The sequence below is a fragment of the Schistocerca gregaria genome, chromosome 5, assembly GCF_023897955.1.
Source record: "Schistocerca gregaria isolate iqSchGreg1 chromosome 5, iqSchGreg1.2, whole genome shotgun sequence".
Classification (NCBI taxonomy): Eukaryota; Metazoa; Arthropoda; class Insecta; order Orthoptera; family Acrididae; genus Schistocerca; species Schistocerca gregaria.
The window spans coordinates 358,267,606-358,291,417 of NC_064924.1; the positions used below are offsets into that span (position 1 = coordinate 358,267,606).

Here is a 23,812-nt window from a genome sequence, read left to right on the forward strand (position 1 = left end):
ATTTATTTAATTTCAAGTAATTTAAATGTAAATCCAGTATTTTGTATGGGTTTCAATAGATTTGTGAGTGTGTATTGGCTCCAGAATATTTGACCCAAGAGGACGCCATCATCATTTAATCATACAGTAAAGCTGCATGCCCTCAGGAATAATTACGGCCGTAGTTTCCCCTTGCTTTCAGCTGTTCGCAGTACCAGCACAGCAAGTCCGTTTTGGTTATTGTTACAAGGCCAGATCAGTCAATCATCCAGACTGTTGCCCTTGCAACTACTGAAAAGGTTGCTGCCCCTCTTCAAGAACCACACATTTGTCTGGCCTCTCAACAGATACCCCTCCATTGTGGTTGCACCTACGATACAGCTATCTGTATCGTTGAGCCACACAAGCCTCTCCACCAACGGCAAGGTCCATGGTTCATGGGGGGAGGTTGTTTCCATTATCAACTGAAAAATCATAACTGCCTCTCTGGTGCCTTTACCTTCCCTAAAGCCGAACTGGTCATCATCCAACACATCCTAATTTTCTTTTCCATTCTTCTGTATATTATCCTCATCAGAAACTTTGATGCATGAGCTGATAAGTTGATTGTGTGATAATTGTCACACTTGTCAGCTCTTGTAGTCTTCAGAATTATGTGGATGATATTTTTCTGAAAGTCGGATGGTATGTCACCACTCATGTTTCTACAAACCAACGTGAAAAGTTATTTTGTTACCTCTTCCCCCAATGAATTTACAAATTCTGATGGAATGTTATCTATCCCTTCTGCCTTATGTGATATTAAGTCCTCCAAAGCCCTCTTAAGTTCTTATTCTAATACTGGATAACCTATGTCTTCTAAATTGACTCCTGTTTTTTTCCTGTCACATCAGACAAATCTTACCCCTGATAAAGAGCTTCAATGTACTCTTTCTGCATATCCACTCTCTCCACTGTATTTAACAGTGGAAATCACCATTGCACTCTTAATGTTACCGTTGTTGCTTATAATTTCACCGAAGTTTGATTTGGCTTTCTTACATGCTGAGTCAGTCCTTGTGACCGTTTCTTTTACGATTTCTTCACATTTTCAATGCAGCCATTTAGTCTTAGTTTTCCCCTACAACTGCAGTCCAGTTCCTCCTGGCTACCAGATTTCTATCTCCCTTTACATGCTGTGTTAACCTTTCAATATTCTTGCACACTTTTTCTATCTCTTCATCTTCAGTTTGCAACATCGGCATTTATATTTGAACTATCATTGTTGGTGTTGGTTTGCTGTTGATTCTGATAAGAACAACCCTATCACTGTTCACAGTAACACACTCTCTGCCCTACCTTCCAATCCATAACTCTCAGCCCTACCTCCCTATTCATAATGACTCCTGCTCCCGTTATACCATATTCTACTGCTGTTGATATAATCCTACACTCATCCACCAGAAATTCTTCTCTTCTTTCCATTTCACTTTGATGACCCCTAATATATGTAAACTAAGCCTTTACATTTCCCTTTTTAGATTTTCTAATTCCCCCCCCCCCCCCCCTTCCCCACATTCAAGCTTCTGACATTCCACATCATGACTCATAGAACATTATCCTTTCATTGGTTATTCAGTCCTTTTCTCATGGTCACCTCCCCCTTGGCAGTCCTCTCCCTGTGGACTATTCTGGAAAATTTTTCCAATGGAGAGATCATCATGACATTTTTCAGTTACAGGCCTCGTGGATACACATTATCTGTCTTTAATGCACAGGTTTCCATAGCCTTCTGCTTCTTAAAATCATTCATCATTGCTGCTTCTTCCACCTTTAGGGGCATTTTCCCACTCCAAGGACAAGAGAGTGTCTTGAACTTCTGTCCTTTCCTCTGCCCTCTTTGACATGGCCATTGGCCGACTGAGGGTGACTTATGTTGGAAGTCGTTTGCCGCCAATGCTCATTATTAATCAAAATTTAAGTGTTGATGGGTTTCGAACCCAGGACCAAGGATATTTTCATTACCAATCAAAAATGCTACTTCCAGACCATGGGTGCATCAGTTCTTACCCACTGAAATTGGGACTATTACTGTCCAGGCCACAGTTTTTAAGCCCATTAATGCCAAATTCCGCTGCACTGTCCTAACAAATACATTAGTCGTCCATCCCACATTGATTTCTGTGGCTATTTCATGTAATGTTGCTTGTCTGTCAGCACTGACAACTCTACACAAACACTGCTGCTCTCGGCCATAAAGTGAAGGCCGTTGGCCATTGCATTACCCATGTTGAGAGGTAATGCCTGAAATTTTGTATTCTTGGCACACTCTTGTCATCTCAGAATTTTGAATTCCTAAATGATGACATAACAGAATGTCCCATGTGTCTAGCTCCAACTACTATTCTGCATTCAAAGTCATAATTTCAATCATGTGGCCTTGATCACGCCGGATACCTTTCCACATAAATCACATGAGTACAGATGACAGCTCTGCCAATGTACTGCCCTTTCATGCTTAGTGTACACAGTACTACCACCTTTTTTGTATGTGCATATTGCTATTCCATGACTTTTGTCACTTCAGCATATTGCTGCCTCTTTTCTTGTGTTGTCGCCTGTATCAGTTCATTCTTTGGGGCAGGACATTTTGTGTTTTCTTCTACTAACTAGTTGCAAAGACCCATGCTGTAGTTACACATTGATATGCATATAGGATCAGTCTGGTTACTACCTAGTCTAATATGGGTCTTATAACTAACTTGTGACAAGGTCCCCACCCCCCCCCCCCCCCTCTTCCTCCTCCTCCGATGTGTTTCTTGATAATCTGCTAGGGGTAAGATAAGACTGAATTTAGCCTGATGGGCCATCATTTGATGAATTAGGTTCATTTTCCGCTTCAATTAATCCCCATCAGGATGCTGTGTTCGACAGTCACCCTGACCCACATTACTTTGTATGTTGTTTTGAAAATAACTTTGGTGGTTACTATTATTACTAAAGGCAGGCAGGTTCTCATGACAGATTTTACTGTTGTTTGATAGGCACCACTGTCACTGTCCATTTCCGGAATTATTATTATTATTATTATTATTATTATTATTATTATTATTACTATTGTTGCTGTTATTATGGCACTGTAATTATGGTTTTATGACACTTACCATAATTATGGTTTCCATTGACATTCTGGTTCCCATTCCAATTGTTTCATCTGTTCTAAATGCCATTGAATCGTAGAGGGAAATGGGTCCCATTTTTATGTTCTTATTTGGCATTTGTTGGCTGTTTGGCCAGTCCTACAAAGCTAACCAGGTTTTGGCCATGAGAATCAGGTTGGCCATACTACCAAAACTGCATTCTTTGGGCTGTTTTACTACTTTTACATCACAAACCACAAATGTCTTCCTGGATTAAATCCAATGAATTGAGTATAGGCACAAAGCATTTTATGTCTGTCACCAGAAATTGAATGAGTTTTTCTCAGGTTTCAAATAGTAATTTTGCTTTTAGTATCTGCTATACATTACGTTTTGAGTTAGGATCGTACCAGCAGTGCATTATCTTTAGGTATTTTTCAAAATAATGTCTTGAGCTGCCTTGACATGGACTGAATAATTCTGGTTTAAAACACTTGTTATCTGAATCTCCCTTGAACTAAGCTTGACCAAAATTTGTTCAGGAAAAAGCTTTCAAACTGTTCATAGTCAATACCTTTATATGCTGTAGTGTTTGTTCATTCTGTGGCCTCGGCCTGTACGTACAGAATCACATAATTAAATTTTTGTCAATCAGTCCATGTCCTGAGTAAAGGTTTTTTGAATCATTTTATGACTATGACAGGGTGAACAGTCTCTTTTTCTGGGCCATATACCTGAAAATTACAGTTTTTTAATGAACTCTCATCAAGTAGTACGGCTGATATGTTAGATGCTGCTCCCCCCCCCCCCCCCCCCCCCCCCCGCCTCCCTTGCCAATTATACAACCCCTCCCCCCCACCTCTCTTGCCGATTATACAATGGGTCATTAATGGGGAATTGAGCTCCTTACAGGTTTTCATTACCATTATTTCCTGCTGATTGCATGTGACTATTGTTCTCAGTCATGGGTGCAAACGTAGGTGAGGAATGTGTCACTCCTTTCTATACTTGCCTATTCCCTTTGTACACTGGACAACTGTGAATATACATTTTGTTGCCAAATGAGCAGATCTTTGTCAGGAGTTTCCTTAAGGTGTTTCAGTTCACTAACCTGTTTAGGTTTTACAGCCTCATTGTTTGTGAAGTATTCGCTAACCGACAGTTGCAACACTCATGATCACTCTTTGCTAATACGCTTATCAATGTATTCGTCTTTGTAGTCAATCCATTCTGAATAATTACTACAAAAACTATTAATCTGATCATCAAACTGTACCTTTGGACCAATGATCATCAAACTAAGGTCCATGGCCTACATGTGCCCCAAGTCAAGTGTTTGTGTGGCCTGCAGTTCACAGTGGTACTTTGTAATAAAATGCACCTAGTAGCTACTGGTCAAATCCAAAAATGTCAGGTACATTAACAGTTTCTTCAGAGTGAGTTTTTTTATTCAATGACAAATCAAAATACAGAAATAGTAATTTTTAAGATGTGAAAAGGGGAACATTTTATTGCTTATTTTTCAGTACTAACATCATCTCAGGTGTGCATGACTTGTATCAATCAGCTGTTATAGTACAAATTTCAGTTGGAAGCAATAAGGATTCACCTATGTGCTTTATAAACGTCACCTTCAAATGTGGTATGTGTTTGTAGCAAGAAATATTAAATGACACTAGGACTGTGTTAATACAAAGTTATGAGTAGAAGAAAAATGATATTCAAAATATTTGGTAAAATTTTTTGTTTTGATATCATATGGCATAAACCACTTAAAAGTAAGTGCAGGTACTGTTATTACACAATTAAAAATCCACTCCCACAGGCCACACAACGATAACAACACAACAGGCAGTTAGAGGGTGACAATTTTTAGGTCACTGAAGGTCACAGCAATGTGAATGGTGCTGACTTTTAACAATCTGTACTTGGGGACTGGTGACCAACTTATTGTGCCCATACTTTTGCTTATCTATTGGGAGGCTCATTACATATGTTTTTATGTAGGTTACAAATTAATAATAAGATCAATAAATACACTGCCTGATGTGTTGCTTCACAGTGTCAGTATTGGCTCTAGAGCAAGAGAGTTTGACAACCACTGCTTTAGACTAACTGCCTGCTCTTTGGTGAAATGCTCTACTTCAGTGTGTGTGCCATTTCACTGAGGGCAGCATCTTCTGTAGTGAGCTTCTCTACATCCATAGACAAATTTTGACAAACATTTGACAATTTCATCATACTGTCAGCTAATGTCTCCTGCTGTTATTTCTAATCTTTACTTTTTTCTGATATGTGTCATACCGCTACTGAAATGTTACCAATCTGTTTCTGCAGATCTGCTGCATTCGATGAGGGTTCTGAAATCTGGGCTGTAGTATTTAGTGTTACATTACAAAACTTTATGATCATTTCAACCAATACCATCATAGTAATTTCACTTTTGATTCAATCTTTGAATGTGACCACATGAGTTTTTATTGCACTTTTGAACATGATCATGTCAATTTCAGTAGTCATATTAGTATTCAGAGTGGACACTTCAGTACTAAGAGTGGACATATCAGCACTGAGAGTTGACATTCCAGTATTCATATTAGAAGCATAAGATGGCTGTCTAGCACTACTCCAAGCACCAGAGCCCAATAATGAGTTTTCTCTTGCCTTGTACCTCTCATTCTGGTTCTAGATTATTATTGGTTTCTTTTCATGTTTACTTTATATTTTCTTTTTATCGCTTTCTAGATGTTTCGAGTTTTGGTTCTGTTTACTTTATATCCCAACAGTAGTACTTTGAGTGATAGCACCACTGTGAAAAAGGCAAACAGTTAGTACAATGAAAATACAATTACATATAATAGCTGATATTTAATAAATGTTCTGTCACGGTCACCAATTTAAGTTGGCTTCCACCTCTTGACAACCCAAATGTTTTAAAATTTTGTTACCAGCAGGAATATAGTGAGCCTAGATTGGTGCTGGAAGTGGTGCAACAGAGGATGTGAACCAACTGAATTTTAGTAGACATAATTTGTGTATCATGGTTTGTTAGTCACTCTATGCTGTACGATTCATTTCAAAAAGTCTTGGACTTCTTTTCTGAATGATTCTGGGTTCTGCACATACAATATGTAGGAATGGATATTGCAGATTAGTAATGAAATCACATCAATGGTGGATTGGTGCACATGGAAGTGTTGTGTCTTTTCTGCTACAAATGCTGAAAATGAGACTCATAACACAATGAACAATGAATTAAAAATGTGGAATATAGAATTAATAATAAAATAACACTTAACTAGCTCAAAATAATTAGTATATTGTGAACTCAATACAACTACAACTCACGATGCTTACATTATGGAGATTGAAAGTGGAAAGGCAAGTGCTCTATAAAAAAATTGAAGACTGTGCTTTCTTTTGTTACACATATAATACAAATATGAACACTGATTCTTTGTTTGCAATCTTACCATATTTTTTACACAAAGTATAGTTTTTTAGAAAAGGGATATTATATACTGTTGCACAAAATGATTCTCAGTGGTTTATTGTTCGACAAGTACTTCAGTTACATTGTACATAGATTGAAAAAGGAAGTTCTGTGCTAGATTCTAAGAGAATGGAAAAAATGGAAATGAGCATATGGCATTGTGGGCCAGGAGACCCCCACTTGGGGAAGTTCGGCCGTCGAGGGAAAGTACTTATTGCATTTGACACCACATTGGGAGACTTGCACGTCAAAGATGGGGATGATATAATGATAAGGACAACACAACATCCAGTCTCTGAGAGGAGAAAAATCTCCTGCTCAAGCAGCGAATCTAACTCGGGCTCCTTGGCATGGCATCCCGCCATGCTGACTACTCAACTAATGGAGGTGGACTAAGAGAGTGGAATTACAATTTAATGGAAGAAGAGTGGATATCATTAAATAACATACAGGAGTAATACAGATGCACGTAACTCAAGTCTAGAGGAAGCATTTTTTTCCAGCAGTGAATGTGAAATGGATGAAAATAAATAAATAAACCAAACATCTCTCATAATCAGGCGAATTTTCTCAGATGTTTTGATAAATATTTGCAGTTTCAGTTTTAGCAGTGTATCGATGCAGTGAGCCCAAAAAAATACTGCTCATCATATGTTTCATGTGAAGCCCTATATTGATAGAAATCACTGATTTCTTTTCTACAGTCAATTGTGATTTTGATGTATGAAGAGCTGCAACAGCTGCTGAATGATCCTTTATTAATCCAACTGGTTTCACAGCTTTTAGTACATCCTCAGGTATGCGTAATCAGTTCATATAAAATTCGGGCCAGGATTATATTATGACCTTGGTTTTATAAAAACTGATTATATATACCTAGGAATGCAGCTGTAAGTTATGAAACCGGCTGTTTTAATAAAGGATCATTTAACAGCTATAACGGTTCTTCATTTATCAAGGTATGACTGGCAAGAGTATAAAGTATCTTGTAAACAATTATGGAATTTTAAGTGCTTATTCAATAGAGAAGCTGCAAATTAGTTTTACGGGATGTCTGGTTTAATGATGAGGTAACAGTGACAATAAAACATGAGGAATAACCAGTACTCCAGAAGCAACTGGATAAAGTTCACACATTTAATGAAAGTGAATACTGGCCTAGACTAATCTGGGACTGTTCTGTGAAACAGGCACATTAAATTTCATTAAAAAATCATTTTGTTTGTAATGAGAAACAAACCCACGTTTTATCAGTGCTGGACATTGAACAAAACATTTGATTGGTAGCATTTGTTTGTGATCACTTTAACAACATATCAGAAATACTAAACTGCAAATATCAACCGAAGCAGCAGAGGAAGGGGGATGGACAACTGTTATTAGAGGCACCCAGTGAGTAAATATGACCTGGGAATCAAGGAAAAGAATAGGCTGAAGGAAGATGTGAGAGATACACTTATATCTTATTATTCATTCTTACATTTGTCCCACATACAGTAGTATTTTTGTCTTTTCTATTAGGTGTTATAAATTGAGATTCTGTCTACCTTTATGATTAATTCTTCATAGGCAATATGTATCTTCTCTAATTGCTCTGTAGTACTATCCCTCTAATAATACTATAACTCTCATACACACATACTATATCAGGTACTAAGTTCTAACTTTACCTAAACAGAACTGAATGTCTTTTCCCACAACTGGTAAGTTCTTCTCAATATGGAGTCCAAGTCACCTGCCCCTCATTTTAGATATTCACAACCTATCCCTCTTTTCTTTGTGAAAAAGGATCAAATCTAAGTTAAGCTTTTTCTGTTTCTATCTGTGTCTCTCAGCAATATTTGGAAATCGTCTCCTGAAGTATGTGTGGACCAGACATTTCTTCTTCAATGCTTGTTTGCTGTCTACTAATAAGTAGCAATTTCTTCTGTCTTCATTTAATTGGAATTGCACAGCTGAGTCTCTTTTCTTTATACATTTTCATGTAGAAATAAATATCAGAATAAATAAGACCAGCAATATTATTATTAGTAAATGAAACTCACCTGCCATTAGGTGTTCCTTCTCGCATTGTTATCATTCCTGTGCTTGGGTTCAGCTGAAACAATGGGTGCTCTGTAGTTTCCCAATGAAATGTTTTGTCTGGTAAATCCCAATCATCCAGATCATATACATAAACACGGCCAATTTCTGTATCAGGTGCTTGGCCCTAACAAATTCACAGAACAAAATTAGCACCTGAAATAATGAAAATATTTACTTTGTAACAACGATCATATAGTAGCATAAAATATATGTTAATAAAGGATTGGTTGTTTGGCATTATGTACATCAACAGAGGCCTACAGAAGATGTGAACAACAGGTGATTTATTCATTAGGTCCTAACAGCATACACAGAGATTCTAAATCCATTGGCTTAACCATAGAGAGACAATAAAATTAACATAAATAAATAATAGAATGAGGGCTTTATCAGTTTTCCAACATGTAAGCCAAATGTGAAAATAGTTACACATTAAAAAAAAAAAGGTCAGTTATCTGTATCAAATTATTCAGTATCTTTACCTTATACAGGGCAGTAATAAGAATAATCTGGGACTGGTGAATAACATTCTAACAATATCACAAATAAACAAAACATAATATCTGTACATCAAATATATAAGCCATAGCTAACAAAATTATGAAAATAAGTCATTATAGTAGTAATAAATAGCAACTGACTTCACCACTGATTCATTCATTCCTCACTCATTAATTCATGCAATATCTGGTTTATCATTTTATGTAGACCACATTACGAAAGAGACTCTTCAAAGTTGTGGAAAGAGTCAGGGAAAACATTCAAAGAAATCTGGCTATCAGAAACTAATTTCATACACTGTATTAACAATATAACAGTAAGATGTCAATTTAGGAATCAGGTTTTAAATTGTAAGGCACTTGTGGGGGCAGATGTGGACTCTGACCACAATCTATTGGTTATGAACTGTAGACTAAAACTGAAGAAACTGCAAAAAGGTGGGAATTTAAGGAGATGGGACCTGGATAAACTGACTAAACTAGAGGTTGTACAGAGTTTCAGGAAGAGCATAAGGGAACAATTGACAGGAATGGGGGAAATAAACACAGTAGAAGAAGAATGGGTAGCTTTGAGGGATGAAGTACTGAAGGCAGCAGAGGATCAAGTAGGTAAAAAGAAGAGGACCAGTAGAAATCCTTGGGTAAAAGAAGAAATATTGAATTTAATTGATGAAAGGAGAAAATATAAAAATGCAGTAAATGAAGCAGGCAAAAAGGAATACAAACGTCTCAAAAATGAGATCGACAGGAAGTGCAAAATGGCTAAGCAGGGATGGCTAGAGGACATATGTAAGGTTGTAGGGGCTTACTTCACTAGCGGTAAGATTGATACTGCCTACAGGAAAATTAAAGAGACCTTTGTAGAAAAGAGAACCACTTGTATGAATATCAAGAGCTCAGATGGAAACCCAGTTCTAAGCAAAAAAGGGAAAGCACAAAGGTGGAAGGAATATTTAGAGTGTCTAAACAAGAATGATGTACTTGAGGACAATATTATTGAAATGGAAGAGGATGTAGGTGAAGATGAAATGGGGGATATGATACTGTGTGAAGAGCTTGATAGAGCACTCAAAGACCTAAGTCGAAACAAGGCCCCGGGAGTAGACAACATTCCATTAGAACTACTGACAGCCTTGGGAGAGCCAGTCCTGACAAAACTCTACCATCTGGTGAGTAAGATGTATGAGACAGCCGAAATACCCTCAGACTTCAAGAAGAATATAATAATTCCAATCCCAAGGAAAGCAGGTACTGCCAGGTGTGAAACTTATCGAACTATCAGTTTAATAAGTCACAGCTGCAAAATACTAACAAGAATTCTTTACAGATGAATGGAAAAACTCATAGAAGCCGACCTCGGAGAAAATAGTTTAGATTCCGTAAAAATACTGGAACATGTAAGGCAACACTGATCCTACGACTTAACTTAGAAGAAAGATTAAGGAAAGGCAAACCTACGTTTATAGCATTTGTAGACTTAGAGAAAGCTTTTGACAATATTGACTGGAATAGTCTCTTTCAGATTCTAAAGGTGGCAGGGGTAAAATACAGGGAGCGAAAGGCTATTTACAATTTGTACAGAAACCAGATGGCAGTAATAAGAGTCGAGGGACATGAAAGGGAAGCAGTGGTTGGGAAGGGAGTGAGACAGGGTTGTAGCCTCTCCCCAATGTTATTCAATCTGTATATTGAGCAAGCAGTAAAGGAAACAAAAGAAAAATTTGGAGTAGGTATTAAAATCCATGGAGAAGAAATAAAAACTTTGAGGTTCGCCAATGACATTGTAATTCTGTCAGAGACAGCAAGGCACTTGGAAGAGCAGTTGAATGGAATGGACAGTGTCTTGAAAGGATGATATAAGATGAACATCAACAAAAGCAAAATGAGGATAATGGAATGTAGTCGAATTAAGTCGGGTGATGCTGAGGGAATAAGATTACGAAATGAGACACTTAAAGTAGTAAAGGAGTTTTGCTATTTGGGGAGTAAAATAACTGATGATGGTCGACTTAGAGAGGATATAAAATGTAGACTGGCAATGGCAAGGAAAGCGTTTCTGAAGAAGAGAAATTTGTTAACATCGAGTATAGATTTAAGTGTCAGGAAGTTGTTTCTGAAAGTATTTGTATGGAGTGTAGCCATGTATGGAAGTGAAACATGGATAGTAAATAGTTTGGACAAGAAGAGAATAGAAGCTTTCGAAATTTGGTGCTACAGAAGAATGCTGAAGATTAGATGGTTAGATCACATAACTAATGAGGAGGTATTGGATAGAATTGGGGAGAAGAGAAGTTTGTGGCACAACTTGACTAGAAGAAGGGATCAGTTGGTAGGACATGTTCTGAGGCATCAAGGGATCACCAATTTAGTATTGGAGGGCAGCGTGGAGGGTAAAAATCGTAGAGGGAGACCAAGAGATGAATACACTAAGCGGATTCAGAAGGATGAAGGTTGCAATAGGTACAGGGAGATGAAGAAGCTTGCACAGGACAGAGTAGCATGGAGAGTTGCATCAAACCAGTCTCAGGACTGAAGACCACAATAACAACAACAACATATTAACAATTAACTGCTGCTTACCAGTTATGATTTATTTGTAGTCATGCAAGCAAAACCCCCCATGAACCATGGACCTTGCCGTTGGTGGGGAGGCTTGCGTGTCTCAGCGATACAGATGGCCGTACCGTAGGCGCAACCACAACGGAGGGGTATCTGTTGAGAGGCCAGACAAACGTGTGGTTCCTGAAGAGGGGCAGCAGCCTTTTCAGTAGTTGCAGGGGCAACAGTCTGGCTGATTGACTGATCTGGCCTTGCAACATTAACCAAAACAGCCTTGCTGTGCTGGTATTGCAAACGGCTGAAAGCAAGGGGAAACTACAGCCGTAGTTTTTCCCGAGGACATGCAGCTTTACTGTACGATTAAATGATGATGACGTCCTCTTGGGTAAAATATTCCGGAGGTAAAATAGTCCCCTATTCGAATCTCTGGGCAGGGACTACTCAGGAGGATGTCGTTATCAGGAGAAACTCTCTTTCCAATTCTAAAGTTGGCAGGGGTAAAATACAGGGAGCGAAAGGCTATTTACAATTTGTACAGAAACCAGATGGCAGTTATTAGAGTCGAGGGGCATGAAAGGGAAGCAGTGGTTGGGAAGGGAGTGAGACAGGGTTGTAGCCTCTCCCCGATGTTATTCAATCTGTATACTGAGCAAGCAGTAAAGGAAACAAAAGAAAAATTTGGAGTAGGTATTAAAATTCATGGAGAAGAAGTAAAAACTTTGAGGTTCACCGATGACATTGTAATTCTGTCAGAGATGGCAAAGGACTTGGAAGAGCAGTTGAACAGAATGGACAGTGTCTTGAAAAGAGGATATAAGATGAACATCGACAAAAGCAAAACGAGGATAATGGAATGTAGTCAAATTAAATTGGGTGATGCTGAGGGAATTAGATTAGGAAATGAGACACTTAAAGTAGTAAAGGAGTTTTGCTATTTAGGAAGTAAAATAACTGATGATGGTCGAAGTAGAGAGGATATAAAATGTGGATTGGCAATGGCAAGGAAAGCGTTTCTGAAGAAGAGAAATTTGTTAACATCGAATATAGATTTATGTATCACAAAGTCGTTTCTTAAAGTATTTGTATGGAGTGTAGCCATGTATGGAAGTGAAACATGGACAATAACTAGTTTGGACAAGAAGAGAATAGAAGCTTTCGAAATGTGGTGCTACAGAAGAATGCTGAAGATTAGATGGGTAGATCACGTAACTAATGAGGAGGTATTGAATAGGATTGGGGAGAAGAGAAGTTTGTGGCACAACTTGACTAGAAGAAGGGATCGGTTGGTAGGACATGTTTTGAGGCATCAAGGGTTCACAAATTTAGCATTGGAGGGCAGCGTGGAGGGTAAAAATCGCAGAGGGATACCAAGAGATGAATACACTAAGCAGATTCAGAAGGATGTAGGTTGCAGTGTGTTCTGGGAGATGAAGCAGCTTGCACAGGATAGAGTAGCATGGAGAGCTGCATCAAACCAGTCTCAGGACTGAAGACAACAACAAATGCAAGCTAAAATGACATATAAAAACAGAATACATGGATAATACTTGCATCTTTATACTAATACTGAGCAAAGAACAGCAAGTAGTATCAATAAAATACTATAAGAATAGTAGCCTATTTACTTGTTGTCATGGTGCTGAAAGAAGTTATTACTTTCTGAACATAATCTGCTAAAAAAGTCCTTATCTGCAAAAAATGTGTTGGCTTAAACTAAAAAGGCCAAGGAATTAAAGAATAAGGCTCATGACACTAAAACAGCAATCAACATAAAAGCAGTATGTTTAGAAGTCTACTTCTTCATACACCCGTTAAATTATATTATGCATATGGGAAAAATTCGATATAATGTTGCTCTACTCCATGCATTATTAACATGTGTGGGCCCTCCTTGGCAGGCTGTTCACTAGGTGACTGAGACACTGTTGTTCAAGCTTGTCTCACTCTTCAGGTACAACTATTCTTAGATGTGTAGGTGTGCTGGGTGACTAAAGTAGTAGAATTAGTAAGTGTGTATGTGGGGGGGGGGGGGGGGGGGGGTCAGGGTGAGGAGGTGAGGAGGGGGAGGGGGGGTTCAGGGGTTCAGCATTCATCAACATGTTATGTGTTTTCATCTGCTACTCATGGACTTATTTCTTTCGGAGAGTTGTGATTTCTCCTTACATACATGCTTTCATTTTTTCATGGATTTCCGCTGATTTAGAAATTACTTTCATGGATACTACCGTCAAAGAGTAAATTTCAGTTTTTTTTAGTTAACTTTTATTATTAGCCACAAATACAATCATAGTGTAACTGTACTGATAATTACGAGAATGTATATCAAGAACATTGAACATTTTTATAGGATTCCTGAACTGAAATGTAAGACAAGAGAAGGAAAGCTGCACAAAGCAATGGAAGTAAAAAAGATAGCTATAACCAAAAACATTTGACTCAAGAGTAAAGATGCCCTTCAGGCAGATATGAGAGCTGCAGTGCTCCTTAGCCAACCAGTTGCCTTCAAATGACATGAAAAAAAGACATTATATAGTTTTGACACTTTCTAGGATGCCACAGGTGTCTACTCTAAGTCCAGGAAGGAATAAATATTTAATACATCATTATCAAATGGAATAGCATCATTAATTTGTTGGAGATCAGTCTCAGAGTTAGATGTCCTCTTTGGGTAACTGTATGTAGAATCATTGGGAAAAAAAAGTCCCAGAAGAAGCTATTGGATGACATATGAATGCTGAATTTAACTGATAAAAGGAGTCAAAAGGAAATACATACATCTAAAACTGAGATTGACAGAAGGTGTAAAACGGTTAGGCAGGAACGGATAAAGGACAAATGCAACAATGTAGATGCATACATTAATATGGAAAAAACACATGCTGCCTGTAGGAAAATCGAAGAGACATTTGGAGGAAAGAGAAGCAGTTGCATGGACAGCAAGAAAGGAGATAAAATATTGCAAGAAAAACTTCACAGAGCACTGAAAAACCTAAGTTATGAAATAGCACCTGGAGTAGATGATATTACCCCAGAATTATTTAGATAATTAGGAGAGCCAGACATGACGAACCTATTCCACCTGACGTGTGAGGTACATGAGAGTGGCAACATACCCTCACTCTTCAAGAAGAATGTAATAAATCCAATTACAAAATAAGGCAGATTTTGACAGATATGGGTATTACCAAATTTTCAGTTTCAAGGTCATGGTTGAAAATACTGGCATGAGTTATTTACAGAACCATGGAAAAATGATAGAAGCAGACCTCTGGGAAGATCAGTGTGGTTTCTGGAAAAATGTAGGAACTCATTAATGCAATATTGAGTCTATGACTTATTTTGAAAGGTAGACTTTATAAAGGTGAACCTACATTTATAGAATTTGTAGGTTCACAGAAACATAAACAAAGTAGAATGGAATTCTCTTTTTGAAATTCTGAATGTGTCAGGGATAAACTACAGGGAGCAAAGGCTATTTATAACTTACATAGAAACCAGGTTGCAGTTATATGAGCTGAAGGGTATGGAAGGGAAGCAGTAGATGAGAACCGAATGAGACGTATGAGGTCTGTTCAAAAATTTCCAAAACATAGAAAGGAACTTTAATCAGGAAAACATGATTTCATTTCATGACAGGCTCATTCAAGAAGAATGGCACTCCTACCAAAATATTTCAGGCAGTGCAAATTTTGATGCATTCTTAATTAGTATTTTAAGTGTTTTCAATGAAACATTTCTACCTACAACTTATTTTAATAAAGCAACAAAAAACTCAACTGGATCACTAAAGATATAAAAATCTCTAGTGCTAAGGGAAACACAGGTACATAATGAACTAAGACATAATACAAATACAGACTTTGGTGAATATGTTAGGCAATAAAAATTACATTTCAGAAAGTTGTGATGGCATCAAAGTATTGCCAATAGTAGTTTAATTTTAAGACAGAGAATAAATATAAGACAATATGGTGAGTTGTAAAATCTGAATTAAGTATTAAAGCCTCTAGTCATGGAATTTTTTAAATAAAGCTTAAAGATGAGTTTACTGAAAAACAAGCTCAAATTTCAGATTTCATCAATGGATTCTTCATTAATGTAGCGAAATCAGATGTCAATGTTGCATATTATGACAGAAAGTATAACACTTTGGACTAGATCAAATGTTTGAGCTTCATAAAATTTAAAATAGTGTTAACAATAAAGGTTGAAAATGTTATATTAACACATCCACTTAAGTTCTCAAATTTGTGCATAAAATAAAAGGACACCCACTATATATGTAATAACAAACAAATATTTTTAACAAGGATGTTTTCCAGAGGTTCTAAAGTATACAAAAGCAAAATCGCTGCAAAAAACGGTCAAGAGAGGATATGGGACATTATTGTCCCATATCTCTTTTTCCAGTCCTGTCAAAAGAATTCAAAAAAGATGTTGCCATACAGATTCAAAATTTTATTGAAAAATATTAGATTATTTTGAAAAATTAATTTGGATTCCTGCACAGAAAAAAGCACTATAGATGTAATTAATAAGTTTATCAACAAAATTATCACTTTATTAGACATCAAATATAAAGTTGTTGGTATGTTTTGTGAGCTCAAAAAAGCCTGTAACTCAGTAAATCATGAACTTGTTATCCATAAACTTGACAGGTATGGAAATAGGCATAGTGTTCTACATTGGCTTACTTCACACCTGTGCAACAGGAAACAAAGAGTGGTTGTACAAATTCAGCAAACTATTCTTCAAATAGAACACGGTAACACAATGTGTCCCTCAAGGCTCTACTGTAGGAACTATTTTGTTTTTATTCTACATCAATATCAATGCTCCATCAGTTTATTTGCAAATGACACATCTGTATTAGTTGAGGAGCATGAGCCAGAAACTATCCCTGCCTGCATCATCAGTACAATAGATGACTCAGAAACATGGTTTCATCTCAATGGATTAACCCTGAACATTCCAAAAACCTGTATGATCAAGTCCAGAACAAAACTGTGAACATCTGAGGAAATACTTAGTAAACAGACTGTGTAGCTTTGCATTTGCAATGCAAATGTTAGCTAATGCCACTGACATGGACACAAGGAAAATTGCTTACCACACCTACTTCCAGTCAGCTTTATGCATGCTATTGTTTTTCTGTTAAATTCAAGCAACTTAATGCACATATGGAAATTAAAGAAAAGAATTATTAGAAACATCTGCGCCATGCAACCAAGGAAAACATGTCACCCATTATTTAAAAATCTCAAATTATTAACAATACCCTCCTCATACATCTATGATATTATCATTTTTTTACATCACAATTTATAATTATGCAAGAAGAATGGCTCTGCTCACATTTACAATACAACAAATAAAGAAAATTTTAAGCTCAGTGCTGTCTGTTTAAACCTGTATGCTCAGACTCCCCAGTATATGGGAATGTAAATTTACAACAAACTAAAGCCATGAAGATTCTGGGTATGAAAATAGATTCACTGAAAACAAAGCTACATAATTCTCTGCTTTGGGATTTTTACTACTCAACTGAAGATTTCACGAATCATCATCATCAGTGTTCTGACAAATGGCAGGTTTTCACATGATAATTCTCCAAGCTGTCCAGCCTTCTGTCATCCTCTTCAGGTCTGCATAATTTCCTATTCCTTTTATGTCATCTATCATCTTGTATCTCCTTCTTCCTCTCAGTCTTCTCCCATAAACCAATCCTTTCAAAGCATCTACTAGCAAGCACTCCCTTCTGAATGAATGTCCCAACCAGTTCTTTTTCCCTTTCTCTTACAACCTTTAACAGACATCTTCTCTCACCAACCTTTTCCAATACTCTTTCTTTACTCACTCATTCCAACCAGCTTATTCTCTCCACTCTACTCCACATCCACATCTCAAATGCTTCTAAACATTTTCATTCTCTCATCTCGGTGTCCATGTTTCTGCCCCATATATTGCCACACTCCAGAAAAAACATTTGCCAAGCCTTTTCCTTAGACTTTATCTACTTTGCCACATAAGAGCCTCCTACACTCCTGGAAATGGAAAAAAGAACACATTGACACCGGTGTGTCAGACCCACCATACTTGCTCCGGACACTGCAAGAGGGCTGTACAAGCAATTATCACATGCACGGCACAGCGGACACACCAGGAACCGCAGTGTTGGCCGTCGAATGGCGCAAGGTGCGCTGCATTTGTGCACCGCCGCCGTCAGTGTCAGCCAGTTTGCAGTGGCATACGGAGCTCCATCGCAGTCTTTAACACTGGTAGCATGCCGCGACAGCGTGGACGTGAACCGTATGTGCAGTTGATGGACTTTGAGCAAGGGCGTATAGTGGGCATGCGGGAGGCCGGGTGGACGTACCGCCGAATTGCTCAACACGTGGGGCGTGAGGTCTCCACAGTACATCGATGTTGTCGCCAGTGGTCGGCGGAAGGTGCACGTGCCCGTCGACCTGGGACCGGACCACAGTGACGCACGGATGCACGCATTTCTGTTGAATGCTTCCTTCACTATAGCAATTCGAGTTTTCACCTCCTGGTGATATCTCAAGGCTTCAGTTATTGTGCTTCCAAGATATTTAAATGCACTTACTTGGCTAAGGGTAGATTGTACTATTTTAATATTGGACAGTCTGATGACCATACTCTTTGTTTTTGCTGTGTTTATTTGCATCTGGTATTCCACACTAGCTTCATTCAGATCTTATTCACTGTCCACTCACTTTCTGCTACTAATACCATGTTGTCAACAAATCTTATACATTCTATTCTCTTCCCACCAATACATATTTCTCTTTTTCCATTTAAGCATTTTGCAATAATCTCCTCAATGTACGCATTAAGCAACAGTGGGGAAAGGCAACAACCTTGTCTAACACCTCATCCAGTGCTGCTTCCTTCAGACATTTCATTTCCATTCGTTATCCTTACTTTCTGGTGCAAATATAGATTCTGTAGCAGTCATCTCTCTTTCCAATCTACTCCTTTCCTGTTCAAAATATCCATCAGTTTGTTCCACTGAACTCTGTCAAAAGCCTTATCTACCTTTTTCCATATAGCTTTTCCTATAGTTCTTAAGAGGCTAATAGCATCTCTTGTTCCTTTTCCTCTTCTAAATACGAACTGCTTCTCTGTAATCCTTCTATCCAGCTTGCCATATAGCCTTCTATTCAACACTGTCAGCAAGACTTTAGCTGCATGAGAAATTAGACTGATGGTCCATCCGGTCTTTCTATTTCCATGTTATTCCTCTTTCTTTTATGTTCAAAAACTATCTCACTAACTAGTCTATACATCATTTCCTGCTTTCCCTCTTTCTCCACTTTCTGTGTTTTGTTGCATTTCTGTTTCATCCATTTTCACCTTGCTTCTTCAGTTTCTGTTCTTAATTCATTATTCAGTTTCCTGTACCTCTTTTTGCCTTCTTCACATACTACATTTTTCCACTTTCTCCATCTTCCATCTTTTTCAACATATTTTCTGTTATCCATTATTTCCTGGTGCTTTGGGATACTCTAAATCCTAGTACTACTTTGGCAGAGTCCATGAGTCTGCTGAGTTTCATCCATTTGTCATTAATGCTTTCATCAACACTACCTCTTTTCCATTTTTCCATAAATCTGTTTTCCAAATCTGATGCCTTTCCTACCCCATTGAGTCTGTCTATGTTTAGTCTTTCTTTTGCTTTACCTCTCCAGGCTTTTTTCAACTTCACTTGTATTTCTCCCACTACTAGGTTGTGGCCTGAATTTATATCTGCTCCTGGATAAACCTTTGACATTCTTCAAACAGTTCCTAAACCTTTTTTTGTATCAGGATGTAGTCCAACTGACATCTTTCCATATTCAAATCTGACATCCATGAGTAATGTCTCCTTTTGTGGTGTTCAAATAATGTGTTACCCAGTGCTAATTATTCATTCACCTCTCTCATTTCTTATTCCTAATCCAAATTTTCCTACTGTATGTTCATCTCTTCCTGCACCCAACACTGCATTCCAGTCCCTCATGATGATAATGCAGGTACTTCTGGTTTCTTTCTCAATGAGTTCTTGTATTTTCTCATAATATTCTTCCACTTCCTCATCTCTATGCTGGCTGATTGGCATATTACCTGTATTAACACCAAATCTTTTGAAATACCCTTTGGTCATTTCATCATCAGTCTTCATCAATATACTGAACCTTCATTACCTCATTTTTCTGCTTTTGCCCTAACAATATTCCTACTCTATTTTCACCACTCTTGATTTCCCCTGAATAAAAGAGCTTATAATCTCCACTTTATATCTCCCCATTCTTTCTCAAATAAGGGGAAGTTTTAACTCCGGAATCTTTCACATGGACAGACATACCATGTACTGCTTGGGAATGTAATGTGGTAGTTTCCCGTTACTTTCCACATAGGCAGTAGGATGCCCAGCCTAAAATCAGCCACACACTATGAGTCAGATGCTGTCTGTAGCCACACCTCTGGGGTACAGTCGCTACTTGTACTCTTTTTGTACCCAACAAAAAAATGTGCCTCTTCCATTAGCTTCACCATTCTGAAAGACTCTTTCTTCAATGTCGCTGCTGCTGAGGTCTTAAACATATCACAGGAAATGACAGGGAAAGGACATGATGAGGACAGGTTTGGGAAAGGAAATGGAGAGCGATAGGCTGTTGTGGGACACACTTTGTCTGGCTCCTCCCGTTTGGCCTGTCCAGCTTGGGTGAGCCTTCTGGTAGCTGAGGTACCACCACCATAGCCCTTCAGATCCAGAGCACACAAACCTGCTCGCCCACATGGACAGTACTACATTAAGGTGGTATCCCCTGAGGAGAGAGTTCACAAAAGATGAACTGAATATTTGAGCAGGATGTAATTATCAATTGTTTTGGTATGTAAAGATACCTCTTCTAAAAAAATTTACGTTAATGTTTCAATACTACTCCATCTTATTAACTATAGTTTTATGTTAGTGAAATTGTATTAAGCATATTTTGATGCATCTTCTGCGCTCTAATCAATTATTAACATATGTATGTTATGAAATGAATGAATCATAAGTCATTTGAAATGAGATTATAAGCTGAACATCAACAAAAGTAAAATCAGGGTAATGGAATGTAGTTGAATTAAATCAAGTGATGCTGAGGGAATTAGATCAGCAAATGAGACATTAAAAGTAGTAAAGGAGTTTAGCTATTTGGACAGCAAAATAATTGATGATGCCCTCATAGAGAGGATATAAAAAGTCAACAGGCAACAGGAAGAAAAGCATTTATGAAAAATAGAAATTTGTTAACACCTAATATAAATTTCAAATTTAGGAAGTATTTTCTGAAATTATGTCTGGAGTGCAACCTTGCACTAAGGTAAAGCATGGATGATATTCAGTTCAGCCAGGAGGAGACGTGTAGCTTTCAAAATGAAGTGATACAGAAACATGCTTAACATTACAAAGCTAGACTGAAAAATTAATGAAGAGGTAGTGAATCAAATTCGGGAGAGAAGAACTTGACTAAAGGAAGTGGCTGGTAGATAGGAGATCCCAAAGGTATTAAGGAATAGTCAGTTTGGTTATCAAGGTAAATGTGTGTGTGTCTGTGTGTGTGTGTGTGTGTGTGTGTGTGTGTGTGTGTGTGTGTGTGTGTGTGTGTGTCAGACAGAGAGAGAGAGGGGGGAGGGGGAGAAGGGGGAGAGAGGTGGTAAAAATTGTAGGGGAGGTATAGGCATGAATACAGTAAGCAAGTTCAAATGTGTAATTATTAAGAGCTAAAGTGGCCCTTACAGTATAGAGTAACGTGGAGAGGGGCATCAAACCAATACTCAGACTGAAGACCACAACAGCAGCCTTGTACACAAGCAAAAAGTGAGTGATAAATAACTCAAACAGGAAGAGGATAGATGCTTTTGAAAAGGTTAGATGGGTATACTGAATAACAAATGAAGAAGTCTTTGTTAGCAGTAAATGAGGAAGTATCGAATCAAACTCAGGAGAAAAGAAATTTGTGGGACAATTTAACTAAAAGAGGTGATCAGTTCACAGAACACATCCTGAAATCATCAGTTTAGTAACAGAAAAAACTATGGAGGGTAAACATTGTAAAGATTAGTTGTTTGGCCTGGGGTACAAAGGGACCAAACTACAGGGTCATCAGTCCCTTTATCCTGATGCAAGCAAGGCTCAAAGTACAAAAACACCCAACATCACACCTAAAAAGAAAACAAATGGAAAGAACAAAAAATGGGGAAAGCATACAACCTTCTTCTACTTAGAAGAAGGTATTAAAACCATAGAGCAGATGATCTGGGCTGGCTGATCACAATAATAAAAGAGGATGAGCCATCCATTCTCCAACACATTAAAATGTCCACCCCAGGAAGTCGCTACCATGGATGGTCACTACCATGGATGGTCGCTACCAAAGGATGGCAGGGGTAGCACTGGTCAATAGCTTGTAGGCTGCTCAAGGAATCAGTACAGAAAAGAAACGACTCGCCAGGGTATAAGCAAATGTGCTCAAGAGCACAAGAAATGGTCGCCAGCTCTGCAGTGAAAATACTGCAGCCATCTAGCAAGGAGTGCTGTTCAATATGTCCTCTACGAACATACATGAAGTCAATGTGACCCTCAGCCATTGAGCCATCTGTGTAAATCACTTCATTGTCCCAGTAAATGTCAAGAATCAACAGGAAACGATTGCAGAGAGCTGTGGGTTCAACTGAGTCCTTAGGACCATGTGAAAGGTCCAGGCGAAGATTCGGCCTAGTTGGTCACCATGGAGGTGTATGTGAATGGACCTCAAATACAGGTGGTAAAGGCAATGACTCCACTACAGACAGAAGATATCGGAAGCAAACTGCAATCTTAAGCCCTGATCTGGGCCTCCGATGTGTGAGATTAACTGCTGTGGATGGGAAAAGAAGACAGTAATTCGGATGCTCAGGAGAGCTATGAATGTGCGCAATGTAACTGGCAAGCATTTGTGTATGCCTAACCTCCAACGGAAGGACTTTGGCCTCCACCAGGACACTGGTCTCTGGTCTCCTTCTAAAAGAACCTGTTGCCAGTTGGATGCCACAGTAGTGCACTGTGTCAAGTAAACGCAATGCTGAGGGCATCACCGAACCACTTGACTCCCATAATCAAGGTGGGATTGGAAAAGGGCTCTGAAGAGCTGCAGCAGTGTAGAGCGATCTGCACTCCGTTGGTGTTGCTCAGGCAGCGGAGGGCACTGAGGTGCTGCCAGCACTTTAGCTTCAGCTGACAAAGATGAGGAAGCCACGAAAATTGGACATCAAAAACCAGTCCTAAGAATCAATATGTCTCCACTACAGTGAGTGGATCATCATTAAGGTAAAGTTCTGGTTCCGAATGAACAGTTCAACGCCAACAGAAGTGCATGACACACGGCTTCGTGGCTGGAAACTGGAAGCCGTGGGCTACAGCCCATGACTGTGCCTTGTGGATGGCTCCCTGTTGGTGCTGCTTGCAACACCAGTACTGGAGGAGCAGTATGAAATGCAGAAGTTGTCTGCATACAGAGAGGGTGAGACCAACAGCCTTACAGCTGCTGCTGCTAGACCGTTAATGGCTACTAAAAATGGAGATATACTCAATACAGAGCCCTGCAAGACCCCACTCTCCTGGATATGGGGGGAACTGTGGGAGGAGCCAACTATGACAAGGAAAGTACGGAGCGATAGAAAATACTGGATAAAAATTGGGAGCAGGCCCTGGAGACCACACTCATATAATGTGTGCAAGGATATGATGTCACTAGGTCATGTTCTAAGCTTTTTGTAAATAAAAAAAGATGACAACCAGGTGTTGGTGTTTAGAAAAGGCTGTGCAGATGGCAGACTTGAAGGAAACTAGATTATCAATGGTAGGGCATCCCCTGCGGATACCGCTCTGGCATGGAGTCAGTAGGCCATGTGACTCCAGGACCCAACACAACTGCTGACTTACGCACATTCTAATAGCTTACAAAGATCGTTGGTGAGGCTGATGGGCCAATAGCTATCCATATCAAGCAGGTTTGTACCAGGTTTCAACACTGGAATGATGTGTG

At 38.6% G+C, this 23,812-nt stretch overlaps 1 protein-coding gene across 1 annotated transcript in view; it reads right to left on the minus strand.

Annotated features, from left to right (window-relative positions):
- Positions 1-23,812, minus strand: part of LOC126273342 (neural-cadherin-like) — a 597,074-nt gene that overhangs the window by 194,401 nt on the left and 378,861 nt on the right. Inside the window, exon 12 of the mRNA XM_049976888.1 lies at positions 8,637-8,800. Within this exon, the coding sequence (XP_049832845.1) occupies positions 8,637-8,800 (164 nt within the window). The remainder of the gene's footprint in view (positions 1-8,636; positions 8,801-23,812) is intronic.